Below are 16,049 nucleotides of genomic sequence, written 5' to 3' on the forward strand. Positions count from 1 at the left end.
GTCTAGCCAGTGATGGTAGTGGCATTCCATTAATCAATTGGAACAGAGCTACATTTGCTAAATCTGAGAAGGCCTAGGTATTTAAAATCTTGAAACTTCTCAAATGGCTCTAATGTAAAAAAAAACATATTCACCATTGCCAAAGATAGGACTGGTCAATTTAGAGGCTTTAATAAAAAAATATTTTTGGCTACTCCTTTAATTCACCATTACTAAAGATAGGATTGGTGAATTCAAATGCAGATAATAATTGTGTTTGACTCCCATCTTCAAATGACAATAAGATTGTGTCTTCCATTTACTCTTTACTTAACTTGAAAGAGATGGCTTGTTATTATTGGAATGGTTGGAGATGTATTTAGTCCCTCATGTTGCCATCCAAGGCTAAATTATTTACTTGTGTTGTCATGCATAGAAGGCTCAAAAGGAAGCAAAGATAAGCTATAAAAATACAATGTTGGGAGTTATTGTTCAATTCAAAGACCAAGACACGAGAGGAGTTCATGAACGTGGAGATGTGTGCCAACTTCCAAGGAGAGTCAAGTCAATTTACTAGTTGGAAGGGCAGAAAGAAAGACACATCTTCATGTTCCTTCTCTTTGTGAAGATTGCAAGACCTTTCAAGGATGCGTCGATAAAGAAAAATTTTATAGCCTACCACATAGACGTGTGCCCGACCATATGGCCTCAAGAGAAGAATGTTTGGACCGCGGTTGTGAAGAGCACTATAGCAAAGTAATGTAGCAAAACACTACAGCATTTTACTATAGCAGAATTCACGTGACCGCATGGAAATTCCTGCAGCCCACGTGGGCGCGTGGAAAATCCACACGGAGGCGTGAAGCCACGTGACAACCACTTTTTGGGACTATAAATAGGTCGTTTGCCCTATTCTTTGGAGACTTTTTGCGAGCACTTAGAGGGCAAGGCGGCCAGGGTTCTAGAGGAGGTCTTTGGCGATATTGGGGGTCGTTATTCACCAACTTTGATCGATCTTCTCTCCGTCATAGCATCGAGGGGGCCTTTGGTAACCTAGCATCGGAGAAGGATTCTTCAAGACGTTGAGCGACCCATCAAGGCCATCATCACGAATTCATGGGGGTTTTTCTCTATGGTTTATATTGCTATTCATTGTATTAATCATTGTTTTGTAACTTACCCCATGGAGGGCTAAACCCTAGTAGATATTTGGGCATGTGAACCTTAGGATCTTATCTTTTGTATTGATTTTCTTTATGTTTCGATTAAATCCGAGTTGATTTGAGTTTTAATCCTCTGTTCCCTTTGCTTACATGTTTTATTGATCATTGTGGCTGATTCTCTATGCATGATTTGTTACTTTGATGAGAGAGGTCTCCATTAGAGTTAGAACTCCAAGGTTAAAGAGGGTTGAGAGGGTGAGTCATGAGATAATGGAGTGTCCCCTTTTCCCTCTGATGAGTGTTTTCTATCTCCGTATTCCCTAAATTCTGTGCAACCATATTTGGTGTGAGGTGTGAGATTGATAGATTTCTCCGCTTAGACCTTGTTGGGGGTTAGGGATCCTTCGCCGGGAAATAGGGTTGGATCCATCTTTAGGAATCGGTTTCACTCTTAGGTATCCCTAGAGCTTATTGCGATAATTTGGAGTGTGAGGTGTTGAGATTGAGCGATTTGTCCGCCGGGACCTTGTAGGGGACTAGTGCCGGCGTCTTGGAGGCAAGGGCCAGTTGTTCTTGGATTACCTCGACTCATTAGACTCGGTTTAGAAGTACTTAGCGAATACTGAGCTTCATGTTAGATCCTAGGGAGCATCACCGAGTACCTCATCTTTATTGATTGAGATCTCATTTTACTTTCGATCTTGCCCATTTGCTTGCTTATTAATATTCTTGCAATTAGTTAATTTCATCACATCCATTGATTTCGACTAGATAACTAAGAATTAGTTACTACTAATACTTCCGTTCCCTGTGGATTCGATTACCCACTCACCGGAGTAATTATTACTTTGACACCCGTGCACTTGCAGTTCACACGCAATTCGGATATGTGTCAATATTCTCTTTTGGGAACATTTTCAATAACTGCTTGGGTGTAATCCAATCTCTCAACTCCAATAATTGTGACAACATGTGGAGGAATGTTCACTAGGTTGAGATGTTGAGACAGTTAAAAATGGAAGTTGGATGCTCCAGAATTGAAACCATTCCCAGAGACTGGAACAAGTTAGCTCATGAAGCGGATTAAAGGCTTAGGCTTGCATTTTTAGTTTACTATTTGTTTTTGTATTCTAGTTTCTGGAGATTTTTCTTTTGTTTTCTAGTCCTATAGACTCTATTTTATTTGATTTACCAAGAGCTCTTTTAACTAAGCGTGTGTTTGAATTGCGGAATAGGAATAAGAATAAATGAATGGGAATGGTAATGGCAATGGAAAGGAATTGTGATGACAATAAAAACTGTGTTTGGTTGGAATAAAATTCATTGAAAACAGAAAAAAAAGAAGGGAAAAATGTGATAAAATTACTATTTTGCCTTAATGTTAATAAGTAATATTGAAATATTATTTATGACAAAACTTTAATTTGTGAAATATTTTGTACATCTTATTTACTTAAATTATTACTAAATATTAATTAAATAATTCACTTCACTTATTATTAATTTTAATTAGTATAATTTATTATTATTAATAAATAATAAATATTTGATGTACGTTTTTTAATAAAGAAAAAATGAAAGTACTCCATTTTCAAATAATTTAGATATTATTATTCATTTTAACGATTATAATTAAATATTTATATTAAATAGTTCTAGTATTATTATTATTTTTACAAAATATAAAAATATTGAAGTAGTTATGAGAAAAGGGCAAATATGTCAAATCCCATAAATTCCTACCCATTAATGAAAATCAGTTTTTAATTCTGAAACATCAGGTTTCAATTCCCATTCCTATATGTATCCAAACGAATGCTAGTATTAAAACTTGTGCCAATTTCCTTTCCTTATTAATCATTACCCTCATCCGAACACAACTAATGATAATAATAATTTCATATTCTTTTTTTTTTGGGAAAGAGGAGCGGGGCGAACCCACTAAAGACCCAGGGACGTGCACAAGCCTCGGTGGAATAAATGGGGATGGGGCCGCGCTCACGTGGGCGCTGGAACCACCCATACACAACCACTATTCACAACTCCCAGAAATGTGCCCTCAACCGAGAATCGAACTCTCACCACTCGGTGAGAGCTCTATCGGCGACCCGTGTACCAATAGACCCAAAGGTCGTTGGTATAATAATTTCATATTCTAGAAGCACTTCCATATACACAACCAAACACCTAAAAGAAAGCCACAATTGCTTGAATTAATGTTAGCAACACTTCAATACTTAGTATGCAAACATAAAATCATTGTAGCACTTATTAAAAAAAGTGCTTTAAAAATACATTAAGTCAAGCAATTTTTTATTCATGAGTGAATCCAAATGGACTAATATACTTAAAAGCCTGTGGCGTCGGTTGGAAGTTTTCATTGTCAGCCACATTCATGTATGTTTTCCTTTTTCTTTCTCTACTTCTGATGCTCCTTATTCTTATTCATTTGCTTGTAAACACTGAATTCAACATGCATTTTTACCCACAATGTCATGTCAATCCCTTCCCTGTCGCCCCCAAACACACACACACACACACATAATAATAATAAAAATAAAAAAATAAAAATTATGTGAAAGAACCAAATAATTAGTATTGTATCTTCCGTGTAAATATTAAATTTTCACCCTTCTCCTAAACAAACTTCTCCCAGTAGTTTTTATTTCTTTTGCAGAATCCCCACAATCCAAACACAAGAAATTGCTTCAACCCTGATTTTTTTCTCCAAACAGAAAAGAATCATGCCTAATCACCAATACGATCTTCAATTGACTCCAGCAACATATTCACTCGAGCAGGGAAAGCAAGAATCCATGTGGTAATAAAATTCAGTCGCAGTTCACCGTTTCCTCGGGCATGAAATCACATGAACCAAAGGAATAACCAAAAATCAACCTATAACACAGCTACAGAGACCAAGAAGAATGAAAATATAGCTCATGGATTCTTTCTCACTCTGAGTAGGCCATTAGTTCTTTGTTGGCTTTTTTAACACCTTTTTAGACCTGCATTAAAAGGTTGCTCAGTTTCAGTTAACATATAATTGCTATACCATCGCTCATGTTGCACGCTCATAACGCAGAAAGATGGAAAAACTATAATCAGGAAGTCTAGAAACTTGTAATAACACAAGTTAAATAAATGGCACTACCTCTTGCTAGATTTTTCGGCATTGATCACACCTTTCAGTAATGAGCGAATATCAACTCCACGTTCACGCATGATCTTGTCATGGTAAAATTTGCTTCCAATCTCAGTTATTTCCTCTTCTACTTCTTCCAATGTTTGGTCAACATTAAGTTTTATTTCCCCTTTCCGAATCACAGTAACATTAAACCCGTCAGCCTTCGCATCCCGGAATGCATCCTGTGAAGCAGAAGTAGTAAAATATAGAAGAGGGACGTAAAAGTTTTAAGCTTTGCAAATCCTATCTAAATAGGCCCCTGAGTAAAGCATGTAAAATATGGTATGCATGAAGAATTATTATATTGGAACAATGTTCTTCGATTTGGAACAATTAAGCAGCACCTACAAAGAAGATTATTGTGATGCAAAGTTTTGGGTGTTTAGTATCACCAACACATAAGTATACTTGGTGAGCTATCAGGACGTTTGAATCAGATAATATTTGAAAGCTGACCGTTGTAAAGATACCTAAATATTACAATGCCATTTATTATCAGAGATCTCAAAATTGAGTGACAACACATAAGTATACTTGGTGAGCTATCAGGACGTTTGAATCAGATAATATTTGAAAGCTGACCGTTGTAAAGATACCTAAATATTACAATGCCATTTATTATCAGAGATCTCAAAATTGAGTGACACTGTTTACCAAGGCCAGAAAATTTTCGACCATCACTCCACCATTAAGAATAATTGCTGTCCAGCAGGCATATGTAAATGCATGTCTACAGTTAACTAATAATCAAAATTATACATCATTGAAAGATAGTTCCAACCAGCTTGACCAAAATATGTTCTGTTATGGACTCGTCAGTGCTTAATCAAAGTTGTTTATAAGGTTGGACATTGAAATAAAAAAAGAAACTGAGCAAATAAATTTCACCAAAAAGAAATATAAAGCTTGTCGAAAGAAAGAGGTAAAGTAATAAAAAATCCAAAACAGAAATTTTGAAAGTTACAGGTTTTCTGGATTTAGAAAAAAGTCTCTGAAATTTGAATCATTTCCCTTTTAGTTCTTTGCCCCATTGTCAATATCACAAAATTAAAACAGACATGGAAATATGAAACATAAAGAGAAATATTACAGACAATTGAGAAATATTGCATTGAAATATAGAATTAACAAAAAGAAAAATATTTAAGAGACATGGGAAGGTGATATTAAATTCAGGAACAAACGAAGAAAAAAAAATTTGATGTAAAGAAGAAAAACATTGACAGTGACTTCGAAATAATTGCCAGAGGGAAATATTTCCACAATGTAATATTTAATTATGAAATTTTGTCAGTTATATTGAAACGGTAAAAGGTAATTATCACAGTAAATAATAGTAAAATCTACTGGGAAAATACAAAACTGCAGGGGAACACTTGCACCCTATTTAGTTGGGGTTTAAGCTCAAGCCCTCACAACTAAACATATAATAAATTTTTTAGATTATTTCATTATTTAAATGAATATATTTAGAAATAATATTTTATTATGATTGATATAAGTAAATTTTTAATTAAAAATATTTAATTTTGATTAGTACTAATTAAGTCAAAATTTGGTCAAATCAGAAAAATTTTCCCATCAACCGAATATTTGAAAAGATCCACACATTTTATATTCCCCTACCAAGCACCCCCCATGGTGACTTGGAGGCCACGTTGGAGTTAAACAAAGTAATTAGTTATATGATTGAGAAGGATAACATGGCAAAGTTTGAAGAGGCAGCAGTCATGAGGTAATACATGTAGAGGTAAAACCCTTCAAAAGGGATCAAACATGTATTTACAATTGATGTCAGCAGTTCTAAAAGAGTGGAACAATCTACCTATCCTCTACTCAAAATATTCAGTCACACCCATTAGTTGAAGGCTTGAAGCAAAATCCACTCTCAGTTAATCATTATGTTCGAATCCCCAATAGCTAAAGGTTACCAAGTTACAAACTTGTTAACAATGCCACTCCAACAATTAGATGTCTACGTGGTAATGAGTTCAGGTCAGATGCCCCTAAGCCCATTTACACATCTCAAGAAGTAACGAACAAGAGAAACAGATATCCTTGGAAGTCAAACCAAAGGTACTTCAAGTATGATGGCACACATTTAATTCTCAAATCTCTGCATTCCTTTATTATTTTTTTTCTCTTTCCTCGAACCAACAAGGAATTTCTGTTTTCCTTTTTTATTTTTGGTTTGTAAATCTAGCGCTTCCAACCATCAAAATGCCCTTTAGATAGGTTTATGTTTATAACAACCCATCTAATGCAATTTTAAGATTAACTAAAATGGATTGACCAATAAAGTATTCAGAAGTTAGTCATATTCTGCTTATATAAACTGTTAAAAAAAAGTTTACCTTTGGAGGTCTGGCTATAACAAAAGCTTTGCCACTTCCAAGCATATCCATGTGAGCCTGTATAATGTAGCAGAAATTCTTTGCATCTCCTGGATCCTCAAAAGCAATGACATGATATTGCTTGGGGTCCAATTCCAGATCCGCAGCCATCTCCAATGAATAAAATCCCACTCTTGGATTACCACCATCTTCAACTGTGTAAAGTTCAATGCACTGTGTGCAATGAAATATCCAACATTACAATTGTTGTATGTTAGTAACCATATGCTTAGGGAATGATAAGAAAAAGCTTAGAAAAGTTAAATCCAGAAAGTGCAATACTGGAGGTCGATAAATGTAGTTGAATGGAACAAGATCAAATAATGAAAGTTATCCTATGAATGGGATATATCAGAATATTACCAGTACAGAACGAAGATCTAACCACCACAAGTTATCTTCTTCTTTTTCATCAGAATATTCTCTGTACTTGCTTACAACTGCTTGAGGCCCAAACATTTGCATTTCTCTTTTAAGCTTATCTATTTTCTTTTCAATAAATTTGCGCTTCCTATTAGATAATCTTCTAACCAAATCAGCTACATCCTGTCTGTCTTTTTCTGTAAGCCATCTGTCAAGATCTTTACCCATATCTCTCATAATAGATTTTATCTCTGGATCAGTCTGTGAATTATAAACATCTAGGAAATCTTGAGACCACTTTTTTGTGTGCTCCCAATGCTCTTTCCCCTCTTTTCTGCCTATTCTGCTAGAACCGTCACTGCTTTCTATTAGTGTTCGTGCCTTGTAATTTCCACCATTTCCTGGAGAGAGAGGAGAATTACTAGAGTTCAATGTTTTCTGTTGTTGAAGACTACTGGCTGAAGTATCCTCAAGAGCTTCAGAGGCACCCACTTTTCCAGCAAGGAATGTGCTCCTTTTTAGTGCTGAATTGTTCAAAACTTCAGGAGTTTTATCAAATGATGGACCTTTCCATCGAGGAATTATTTTTTCAGGTGGGTCATCCAAGCTGATACCATCTGTAGAAATGCAGAACAAACAAATAAAGAAAGATAGAAAGTCATTTCCTGCAACAAAAATGTCCCTATGCATTTTGTCAATGAATAAAATAGAAGATCTCAATAAGAATAAACTTTTCTAATTTTCACATATCAAGACTCAAGACAGCCAGAAATTGCAACAAAAATGTCCCTATGCATTTTATCAATGAATAAAATAGAAGATCTCAATAAGAATAAACTTCTCTAATTTTCACATATCAAGACTCAAGACAACCAGAAATTGCAACAAAAATGTTCCTATGAGCTGTGATAGCATACCACCACTAAGAGTTGAATAGAATAAAAGAACTCAATAAGAAAAAACTTTTCTAATTTTCACATATCAAGACTGAAGACAACCAGAAATTACAAGAAGAGAATCACCTGCTCCATAGTCAAGATTTTCAACCCTTGAATGGATCCACTCATGCAAACCCACCAACTTTTTATTCACCTTCTCAGCTTTACGTTCAAGACCCTCAAAGAAGGCTTGCTTATCATTAGCATCCATCAAGTGAAAGGGATCATGCCCGGACAATTCGTTTTCACGAACTCGGAACACAATGTCCCGAAGTTTCTCATCATTCATCCATTCAAGTTCCTCATCACCTTCTGTTAACCCAAGCTCACTAATCTCAGCACTTAAACAGGGCATATCTTGTGTCTTCTCCTTTGCCATCATGTAGTTTTCTCTAAAACCAACTCCAATCTTCTTGACTATAGGATCAAATTCATGAAAATTTTTTTCAAGCCATGTTTTTTCATCTATGGCGGGTTTTGCCTCAGTATCACAGTTGACCCTGACAGAATCCTGGATGAAGCTTGTTTTGGACCTAGAAAGATCTCCTAGGTCATGAGCAACGTTGGAATAATCAAATGAGCCATTACCGGAAAATGGGTTCCCAACACTAGGATCATCTAATTTAACATCAGGGACAATCTGTCCATCGTAAAGTTCAGTTGTCTTATTCTTCATACTGACCTTTTGAGCATCAGTGACACTGGATCCATCAGTGCTGACTGTGTCATCAGTTCTAATGTCAGAAGCATAAATATCATGTTTATGCTTTTCAAAGTTTGATCCTGCCATTGAATCATTGTTATCTTTGGCATTATTGAATTCCTGTGAAGGAGACTGACCATCATTATTGTAAGACTCTGCACTGGGGAAACCAACATTCAAACAAGATTCGCCCAAAGAAATCTTATGAGATTCTGAAGTGTGAGTGCCATCAGAAGTGCAATTGGAACAAACCGTTGCAATTTTATTTGTAACTTTATGCTCATTATTCAACTTTTCAAATCCCAAATCTCTAGAATTGGCCAGAGGATTGGTGTTTTCAGCATTATCCTTTCGCAAAGATCCATTAAAACTCAAGATTTCTCCTGATTTATCATCTTGGATTTCATCATGGTTGTTCAAATACTTTTCTTGTGTCATCCTAAAACCATCAATACTATCAGGTAACTTGGTAAATCCAATGGAGCCTTCATTTAATTTAGATTTTGCAACATTATCAATATGTCTCATTTCAACAACAGCATTTGCACATGAATTGTCAGGCGGTTTATTCATGTGTGAGAAGTCAGCCACTTTGGCACTAAAACTTTGGTTCTGAATTTTCTCTTCATTAGGTGTGTTAGCGTGAGCGCCATTTTCAACATCAGTAACTCCTGGTACCCTCTTCACTTGAAAAACTTGGTCAGCTTGCATATTATTTACTGTGCTTGTACGTTTTTTGGCAAGATATTTCCTAGCTTCCATGACTGAACTTATGATTTTTGGTTTGTTTCTACCAAGAACTCCACTAAAAGCATCAGTTGGTACGCTGTTGGTTGCTCTGTCTGACAAAATGTGACTCTCCATCTTGTTCTGTTCAATTTCTTTATTCCTGAAAACTTCCTCACTCAAAGTCTTATTTACACCAAGAGCAGTCTTTTCGGCATTTATATTGTCTGTAATTTCTTTTGAAGATTTTGCAATTCCTGATGTAGCAGGAGCATTTTCAATAGATCTCAAATTGTGTTCTACCAACACTTCCTTCCTGTCCAAAGGTGCTGGCATGCTCTTATTCTTTGCACCGTCTATTAATGAACAGGTGCTGGTTGGAGGACCTTTATGTGCTTCATCTCTTGATTTAATTTCAGCTGAAGCAATTCTAGATCCATTCAGCCCTTTGCTGACTCCTGGAATAACAGATATGCCATCTCCATCACCTTTCTCATCAAACTGAGCATGCTCTTGTCTTTCCACTTCTCGAGCCTGCTTTGCCATTTCTTGAATCTCCCTAACTTTCCTGTCAAATTCTGGATCTAGAACACCAAAATCACTAGATGATGCTGATAAGGTGACATTCTCTCTCAATTTCTTGGCTTGCATGATGTTCTGCCTCAATTCACCCCTATCCAACTGTGGCCTTTTATCAAATGGACCAACGGGCAACTTTTGAACATCCTGAAGAACTTCTACATTGCTCTTCTTTACTTCCTCCTCCATCCTCGCTTTCTTCTTTCTCCTCAACATCTCAATCTCCTTAGAAGACAGTTCCACGTTTTCAATCTTCTTAACAAAAAACGTAGTCACAACCCACAGAACAGAAGAACAACAAAGAACTGTGAGTCCAACCCGAGGGAAGAGCTTCAAAAGGGGCTTGACCTGAAGGGGAACGGAGCGAATCCCATCAATCGAAGATGTCTGTTTCCCTGCAACTATAAACTTAGCAATGGAACTATTCTTTGGAATACGATATGCACCACTTTCAATCTCTTTTGCAATGAACTTAGCATGAGCTATCTTCGACTTCAAATCCGAAAACTTTTTCACTCCTTCTTTCTCTTCAAAAGACCATGCCTGAACCTGGTCCCTTCTACTGATCTCATCCTCATTGATTGAAACCCGCAAGACATTGCCTTCGTAATCCTGGTAAACAGTAAAAATTGAACCTGAACCAATCCCCCAAAACTCCGAATCCTTCTTGTATAATTCCACCCAATTCTCTAATCTATCCCAAAGAGCAGAATCACTTCCGGAAAATTCAACATTTTTAGAGCTGATGCCTATGGATTCAACAACTCTTTCACTTGTATCATCAAAATCAGAACTCAAACCCATGGAATTTGTTCCAACAATTGTGTGATCAGAGCTATGCGAGTTGGAATCAAGGATCGGGATTTCAGACAATTCACGCACCTGGGCTTGTCCTGAACTGATGAGCTTCTCCCGAAGCGAGTTCCGCCGCCTCGATGATCGCCGAAGACGGCCAGCGCAAACTGGCAGGAATCCACCCCGGCGAATAGCATGATGCCTCCAAGACTGGATTTTGATGAATGAAATCGATTGGTGCGAGCTTTTTGCGGATGAATTCTCGCGGAGAAAGCAATCTCGAGGTGTGGGAGGTGAGAACTTGCAGAAGAAGTTGGTGTTCTTGAGGAATGAGGCGCTGTATAGAGCCATGAACAGAGAAAATGGTTTAAAGAGGGAAGAGGATTTTCATGGAGAAAGAAGGGCAACCATTTCTAGTGCGAAGGCGAGAAGGATGCTAAAACCCCAGCAAAATCCCAAAAGTCGAAGGATAAAATTGCATTCTTATTTTGGGATGTTAACATATTTTTAAAATTTTTTAAAAACATATTTTTAATAAAATAAGTGTATGGCCTTCTCCCAATAGAAAAAATGATAACTGTAGCATCCCACTTTCTTATCAACAAAGAAAAATGATAACAGTATACCACTTTCTTGTGTACCTTTTCCTTGTAGCACCTTCTTACTAAAAAAAACAAGTAATGCAATATTCCCCCGTGATGTCCCTATTCTTACATCTCTCTCCTAGTCCTAATCAACTTCTCCTAATCAACTTTTCTCTCTCTCTCTCTCTCTCTCTCTCTCTCTCTCTCTCTCTCTCCCTAATTAAAAACAAACCAAACTTGCAAAGCTATCATAAGTATCAGGTAGTGAATGAAAAGCTTAACTTGAAAGCTAAGAGCATCTCCAATGAAAGACCCAAATCTTAGATACTAATTTATGATCAAACACCCAAATTTGATACTAAATTTGGGGTTTTATATAGGATGAACTCAAATTTAGGGTCCCACATAAAATATTAATTTTTTAAATAATAATAATAATAATAATTATTATTATTATTGTAATTAAAATTATAAAATTAATAATTTATTATAAGCGACCATTATATGTACACAATATTAATAATAAAATTATTAATTAAATTTATGAATTAGGAATAGGTAAAATTTTATTGAAAATAAATTTAATAAAAACTAATACAATGCAAGAACTAATTATATTAAAACTAATATTCTGGTAAATCAGTAGTACTTCTGCCTAGATTGTCGAAATAGTTTCCAAAGGGCTACGAGGCTGAAGGATGTGGTTGTTAAAAATGTCCTCTTTTTTCAATAATTCGTGCATGTTCAGATTGAATATAAGTACGAATATTAAGATCAGTAATTATGCTCAAATTTGTAGTCAAGATCTTATTTTCTTCTTTAAACTCTTTCATAGACATTTTATCTACATTTTTGTTCTTCAATATCTCCATAAGTTGTCGATTATCTTCTTACAATTTGCCCATTGTAGATATAAGATCAGCTTCATTCTTTTTCTTCAATTTAGCCTTTTTCACACTGACTAGACGTTGGGAAGAGTTTCCACCACTATCATCATCTAGATTAATTGAAAATTGTGACAATCCAGGGGATGCTGCAAATTGAGATTCAGGTGTTGCATTATCTGACTTGGAGGAGAGAAAATTGATGCTATGTTTTGGAATGCACCCATTAATTATTTGGAAAAAATAGTAACTACACGAAAGCATGACTTCAAGAGATTTTTCTGAACATAGGAGAAATTTGTATTAGTTAATCTGCCTCCCACAAATGCAACAACAAAAACAACATAACAATTTAATATACATTCATAGAAGAATTGTGATTGTAAGCAAGAGAAGGAAAATATACTCACTTAATTATTCAACATATAGGCAGTTAAGACTTGTAATTACAAGCAAGAGAAGAAAAATATACTCTACACCATCCAAGTTTAGTTCCTTTGTTGTCTTGGAAAGGAAACTCAACCAAATTAATTATATTATTTAAAGCATGTTTTACTATTTTCTTAGCTTAAAGGTTCTGTAAAAAGTATAATAAACACAATTCTAAAAGTAATTAAAGATTACGACATTACATACAACAACAAAACAAGTACAAATTACAACTTAACAAGCTAAAATACATAAAATAAAATAGCAACGTAGCACTTCTTAATATGGCAGATCATGTCCATTTCATAATTCTTAATTTATAAGTTGCAACAAAAAAATTTGTATCTAATTAAACATCTATATTATAAAATAAATAAAAATTGCTTATATATGATTGTATTGAATAATTTAATATGTAAACTCCATCTCTTTCTAGCTATTTTTCACTTTTAAAATTCTTCAAGAACATTGTTGCTTGCATCTTTCAATTTGGAAAATAAATAAAAGTGATTAATAATTTTTGAATGCATTACATTACCTATCAATATCTTCAACAACCAATTTTGAATGTATATTTATCCCTCCAAAGTATTTGCATGAATCCTACTTCAATAAGGACTTACCAATTTATCATCAGTGTTGAAAGCAGATTCTAAAGCCACAATAGAAATCAGAATACCCAATATATCTTTAGCATTTTTTCGCAATGTTGTGTAATGTAGTCCAAAACTTTTCCACCAAGATAAAATATCAAACTTCGGAGTTCTTGGCAAAGTTTCTCCTCCAAATAATGGTTTAACTTCGATTTAAATATATTTTTATTTGAATGAATCATATAGGGATTTTAACCATTACTAGGATTGACAATATTATTCACCTATGAGCCAATAGCAGCCCATTTGGATAATGAGAGTAATTCCCCTAACCCATATATGAATAGGGTTTGTGTAAGGAATGATTCCCCATTGGGAGGATCATTTTGTCCACCAAAGAAATCATTATTCCCCTCAATATTGGGGGAAATGCACATTTGTTACTACTTAATTTACCTTTTTGCCCTAAACGAAAAGGAAAAGATGTGCTTATAAATATCCCAATTCATCTAAAACCCTAATCCCATCAATGACTCACAAACTTATTGCTTCCATCCCTGCACTTGATGCTACTTCACTACCACTGCTCTTCCACGTGAAGATCACCTCCAACTTTCTGCTCCAAGGTGCCATTTTGAAATAAAGATTTGATCCTTAAAATAGTCTGTTCTTTTATTTGTTGGTTTGTATTTGTTAAGTATGAATTTTTTTTGCTTCTTGCACTTATTTCTTCATCTTGTTAGGTTTAAGATACTTTTAATGTACAAACAAAAACTATTTTAATCTAATTAAGGTTCATGTTGTATATTACATTATATGGCATGTCTAGTCTAATGTGATATTATTTAAATTTTGCCACTTGAATTTGTATTGAGATCTATGAATTTCTTTGCATTTTGCTCTGTTTGTCTACCTCCTAACAAAGGGACTGTTGTTATTTGTATTCAAACTTAACATCTTTGTTATTTCAATTGATGGTTTAGGGAATAATACCTTACCTTTTTGGAATGTAGCTTCTAAAATGTAACCAATTATGGGGTGTTTAGCTATGCATTGTTGCGCTCATGAATTTTGATTAGTTATACATTATTTAAGCTTATGTAATATGTTGAAACTTTTTAACTTAATGTTCATTAGCTATTATTTGGATGGGTATTCTTTCAAGGGTTGTTTGAATGTTTTGAATTGACTGTTGTCTAAAGGTGTCAAGATAAAGGCTAAAGACAACAATAGGATACCACTACTAGCTATAAGTAAAAATGCTTTCATGTTTCGAATAGCATGAGAAATCTAAAAATTGAGCAAATGAGGAAGTTAATTCTAGTGTTTCTAACTTGAATACATTGTAAAAGTTTTAAAGTGTATGTATTGTTTTTTCTTTTTTTACATTACTTTGTTTGTTATTTATGTTTTATTTGTTTAGGGCTTTGTGATAGTTTAGCCTCGAAAACCATAAGACCGGTGATTTACATATGTTAGCATATATATTATGGTGTATGTATTTATTATGTTAATCTTGACTTAATTGTTTGATTTACTTGCTTGTTTACTTTGCATGACTGCATTTCACTTCAAAGTTTCTTTTTCTCTGTGCCAACTTAGAATATGTTTGTAAGTGACTATATTTGAATTATTTTTATTGTACCTTCTTTTTATTGGTTAAATTATTCTTACCCTCAACTAGAGTTGATAATGATCGAGGAAGTAGCTTGTACTTGAATTAAAATCTTGCTAGCATATGCAAAACTTGATCAAACGCTCTTTTGATAACCTTGATATGGTTGAAAAAATTATAAAATCTCAATATGATTTGATTTTGAATTGCTAATTAATATGATGTTTTTTTTTTAGTTTCTTGTGTTAATTTTGCTCCTATTTGGTTCGGGTCACTTCTTTTGCTGTTTTGCATACACAAAAGTGAAGTTCAACCTTAATTACGTTGTGATTTAAAGTATTTCATAAATGGAGATTAAAGAGACCAATTTTGGAGAAAAGAATAGAAGTTTTAGAAATTCATCACGAAAGGAACACTGCCTTCTTGTATCAAGCAACACATCCGTTTTGCTTCATGGACATGTAAAACATTACCTTGTGGAACCCTTATAGAAGGAGGTTGAAAAGGCACCAAAAAAAAGAGGATGCTTGATGGGCTGAAAAGAAGACATCTCATCTAAGAGCAACTAAGTCTAGCATCCCAGATTTTTCATGTTTATTTTAAATTTTTGTTTGAAGGACTTTCTTGGCAATGATTTTCATGAGTAAGGGGTTAATTAGCTTTTCAATGACCTATATGAAGAGGTTTGTGGGAAATTTGGGACTGATTGTGAATTATTAGGGACCTTTTGTAATGATTTTATTTTTTGAGAGGCTATAGGGGAATTTGAAGAAAAATTAAAATGATGGCACATGTGCGCATGAAGTGATGAGTGGCTAAATGATTTTTCAATGATTTTGGTTAAGCTTAATATTTTAATTTAAACCTTGTATAAGCATGGATTGTTGATAAATATTGTTAATCATCACCTTGATCATCTTCACAACCTAGGGTTTTAAGAAATTTCTCTAAGGTTCTCCCAATTGCTCAAAAGGCTAAAGAGATTGGAAAACAAGGGATATAGAGGAGTTGGCGAGCACCAGAGAAACATCGTGGAGTTAGGTGATTTTTTTTTTATTAAGTTTGTATATTTCCTTGGTTTCCCTTGGGTGCAAAGTTGAGATTAAGAGAGAAAGAGA

General features: G+C 34.7%; 1 protein-coding gene across 1 annotated transcript; it reads right to left on the reverse strand.

Moving 5' to 3' along the window:
- Positions 1 to 3,723: 3,723 nt before the first annotated feature.
- Positions 3,724 to 11,311, reverse strand: LOC120280313. Its single transcript, XM_039287102.1, has 5 exons — positions 8,108 to 11,311; positions 7,086 to 7,702; positions 6,684 to 6,896; positions 4,297 to 4,511; positions 3,724 to 4,150 (listed from the first exon to the last, which is right to left on the reverse strand). Exons 1-5 carry the CDS (start codon positions 11,175 to 11,177, stop codon positions 4,114 to 4,116), a joined length of 4,152 nt encoding a protein of 1,383 aa, XP_039143036.1. The 5' UTR covers positions 11,178 to 11,311; the 3' UTR covers positions 3,724 to 4,113.
- Positions 11,312 to 16,049: the final 4,738 nt, after the last annotated feature.

This window comes from Dioscorea cayenensis, chromosome 17 (genome assembly GCF_009730915.1).
Source record: "Dioscorea cayenensis subsp. rotundata cultivar TDr96_F1 chromosome 17, TDr96_F1_v2_PseudoChromosome.rev07_lg8_w22 25.fasta, whole genome shotgun sequence".
NCBI lineage: Eukaryota > Viridiplantae > Streptophyta > Magnoliopsida > Dioscoreales > Dioscoreaceae > Dioscorea > Dioscorea cayenensis.